This window comes from Macrobrachium nipponense, chromosome 34 (assembly GCF_015104395.2).
Source record: "Macrobrachium nipponense isolate FS-2020 chromosome 34, ASM1510439v2, whole genome shotgun sequence".
Lineage (NCBI taxonomy): Eukaryota > Metazoa > Arthropoda > Malacostraca > Decapoda > Palaemonidae > Macrobrachium > Macrobrachium nipponense.
The window spans coordinates 25,991,346-25,995,123 of record NC_061095.1 but is presented as its reverse complement, the minus strand read 5'-3'; the positions used below and the strand labels follow the sequence as shown (position 1 = coordinate 25,995,123).

General features: G+C 41.0%; 1 protein-coding gene across 1 annotated transcript; it reads right to left on the bottom strand.

Annotated features, from left to right (window-relative positions):
* Window positions 1-1,065: 1,065 nt before the first annotated feature.
* Window positions 1,066-1,471, bottom strand: LOC135207676 (histone H2B-like). Its single transcript, XM_064239518.1, is given in 2 exon segments — window positions 1,066-1,408; window positions 1,411-1,471. Coding segments are annotated over 2 exon segments (369 nt in total). The 3' UTR covers window positions 1,066-1,100.
* Window positions 1,472-3,778: the final 2,307 nt, after the last annotated feature.

The following is a 3,778-nucleotide window of genomic DNA, read 5'->3' as shown; positions in this document are numbered from 1 at the left end:
TTCATCTCCCCCAAAAAGCCTCTGTCCGTACCAGCGATTAGTGACCAGCGATATCGCCCAGGCATCTTCGAGAAATTGGAAACTACTCTCATTAGCGCCTATGACTAATCGGCGTTCCTTTCGTGAACAGGTCAGAGAGAGCCATCTGGCATACGTTAAAAGGAATTCTATGACCCGTTGTTAGAAAGAGGGAAGTACCAAATTCTTAAAAGCTCCACCCTCCCAAAGGTAGGCCTCTAGTATCGACGAATCAAAAGCCATGAGTGTTGGTCATAAGACAGCCCAAAAGGGGTATCAACGAATGGCCTATGAGGTTACCAAGGGATACGCCCCTAAGAAGCCAGGACATGAAGAAGGAGGCGTATACAAATTCAAAGCCTACGAATTACTGTAGAAGACCTGACAGGAAGGCGGTCTTGTATAATGTTTGCAGCCACTAAGGCACAAGAAGTCTTTCAGAAAATGCCACACACCCAGTCAAAATCCAAAAATCCAAGGCGGGCTAAGGAGATTTCAACTGAACAAAAAGGCGAGACAGAGAGAGAGCAGGCGAGAGAGAAAAAAAGGGGAAAACAGAGAAGCAAGAGGAGAGAACAACCGGGGAGAACCTGAGGGGAAGAACTGCAGTGGCATAGGGAGGCCGTGAAAACAGAGAAAGACAGAAGAATCCCCAGAAGAAGAACAGGTGCAAAAGTGTGGTGTGCGAAGCAATCAAAGACAGTGAAAGTGACAATCAATACTCAGTAAATTTCGCCCTCGTGCCTATAGATCGTAATTGCAACAAGTGCCAATTAAGTTTTATCAGTATCAAGAGCCAGTAACTCAGAAGGTGGAAAACAGGTGTAAGAACCCCTAACGAAGAATAAACTTAATGCAAAGAAACATATCAATTAATTTCTCATCCTAACAGAACCCCTTTACCTAATTCCCCAAAGTACAGCCTCCACGGCACACGTTACCTTAGATCTGTGCAAAGAAAGTAAGTACCGTCACATATATATATATATATATATATATATATATATATATATATATATATATATATATATATATATATATAATATATACACAGAATGCCTGCCAAGCAAAACTTTGCCAGTTTACTTGGAGGATGTGTATTTGGTGACGGCCTTGGTGCCCTCAGAGACGGCGTGCTTAGCCAGTTCACCAGGCAGCAGGAGGCGGACAGCAGTCTGGATCTCCCGGGAGGTGATGGTAGAGCGCTTGTTGTAATGGGCCAGACGGGAAGCCTCGGCAGCGATGCGCTCAAAGATGTCGTTGACGAAGGAGTTCATGATGGACATGGCCTTGGAGGAGATACCAGTGTCGGGGTGGACCTGCTTCAGTACCTTGTAGATGTAGATAGAATAACTTTCCTTCCTCCTCCTTTTCTTTTTCTTATCACCCTTGCAATGCTCTTCTGAGCCTTGCCAGCCTTTTTGGCGGCCTTTCCGGAAGTCTTGGGCGGCATGCTGACGTCTATAGAGTCAAACCAGCTATGTCGAATTAGAAGCAGTGTCAAATCCGTTCTGATTTATGGTAACGGTTATTAGTTCATGTTCGACGAGTATTTATCCCTTAATTAAAATCTGGCCGAGTGGAAGAGCATGTATAAAGATTTATATATCAATTCGTGCATCTAATGAAACGCAGTGCGTCAGAAGTCATTCAATTTCTATTTATTAAGTGTTGCCGTAGAGAGAGAGAGAGAGAGAGAGAGAGAGAGAGAGATTGTTTGTTTGTTTGTATGGTGCTTTTACGTGTTCATGGAACCAGTGGTTATTCAGCAACGGGACCAACGTTGAGAGTGAACTTCTATCACCAGAAATACGTATCTCTCACTCCTCAATGGAATGGCCGAGAATTGAACCCGCGACCACCGAAGTGGGACGCTAATACCGTACCAACCACGCCGTTGAGGAGCAGAGAGAGAGAGAGAGAGAGAGAGAGAGAAGAGAGAGAGAGAGAGAAGAAGAACCTACCCTTGAATATTAATTCGTAATTTAGTGGTGTTTTAAATAATTCATTTTCGAAATCATACAATTCCGAATAGTTTCGACAGAGCTTTCTCCGAGGCAAGACCCAGCTTCTGCAATTTGACCTTGGAGCGTTTTCCCTAAAGGAAGGTGTAGTTTTAAGCCTTGCAGTTGCTAAAGGTTGCAAGTGGTGGAGCCCCTTTTTAATCGTTGCAAATGAAAAATCGCCGAAGCAACTTGCGTAGTGCTGTGTGGTTAGATTTCTTTTTATGGGTTCATCATGTTCTAGGGAATTTTGATTGAATTTTGCTTACATACACCTTCTCATTTTCTTGAGAGTATTATGATTATGCCTGCGTATGAAGAGGAAAGCGGATCCTGACCTAGTATATGTTTTTTACTGGCAAACTGGATTTTGTGTGTGTGTGTTGTGTGTGTGTGTGTGTGTGTGTGTGTGGATGTGTGTTTGTGTCTGAAAGTGAATCTAAAAGAAAAATAGAGAATGGTGAAGTTGATAGTTAATTTATCTTGAAAAACCATGTCCTATAGAAAGTTAATTATAAAAGAAAAACCATGTCCTATAGAAAGTTAATTTATAAAAGAAAAACCATGTCCTATAGAAAGTTAATTATAAAAGAAAAACCATGTCCTATAGAAAGTTAATTATAAAAGAAAAACCATGTCCTATAGAAAGTTAATTATAAAAGAAAAACCATGTCCTATAGAAAGTTAATTTATAAAAGAAAAACCATGTCCTATAGAAAGTTAATAAAAAAAATCCATATTCTATAGGAAGTTAATAACAAAAACCATGTCCTATAGAAATTCAATCAAAAAACCCATGTCCTATAGAAAGTTAATAAAAAAACCATGTCCTATAGAAAGTTAATAAAATAGACTTAAGTGAAGACTCCAAACGCCTAGTGCTATTTATTCAATTGGGGGAACAACCCGTTGAATTGAGAGCTAAAAACAAATGATCGTGTTATGTTCTAATTTTGGTAAATGGAAAAAAAAAAAAAAAACGCCGCAGCAAATACGAAGAAGTTTTAGGGTGGTTTTGTTCCACTCAAGTCGGATTACGCAAAGGGCCATTCCACCAAAGTTGGGCCTCGCGACTGTCAGCAGTTAATTAGATTACATAAAAGAGAAATCCGGGCCCGGATAAGGAGGGACCTTTTTGGAGAAAGTAGGTGATTCCACCTCTCGAAAGCCATTGCTTGATTCCTTCCTCAGTCATAATAACAGCGAAAGAGAAATGAAAATAACCCTCAGAGTTTATTCTCAGGTCGCCGTGTCGCGGTGATGACTAATTCAGACGATATGACGAACCCCCGCCCCCGCCCCCGCGAGCTTGGGTAAAGATCCTCGGTGGCAATTATTATTCAGCGTCGGGAGGACATTCAGCAGCTCCTTTCTGTGGTACTGCGAGGACCGCCCTGCCCCGAATACAAATGAAGCTTTTAAAAATGGAACGCTGTTGCATAAGTCACCCCCTCATGAAAGAGACGGGGCGGGGAGGGGGAGAGAAAAGTTTAAGAATGGTTCTAGTAGTTCATATAAGGCGCGAATGTCTTTGTTCGTTGTGATATAAAGTAACAAACACACACTTCCACAGATTTAGGGAATAATTTATTAAGAGGGGAAATGCAATGATTAGTAAATGGGGCCGTTATTAATGTACAGAAAGATGTTAACCATCAAAACAGCAAAAGAAATCTCAAAAAATGAAAAATCCTTGCTTAGACAAAAACTTGTTTTGGAAAATAGTATATATTCCTAGAATAATATACAATCAGGCG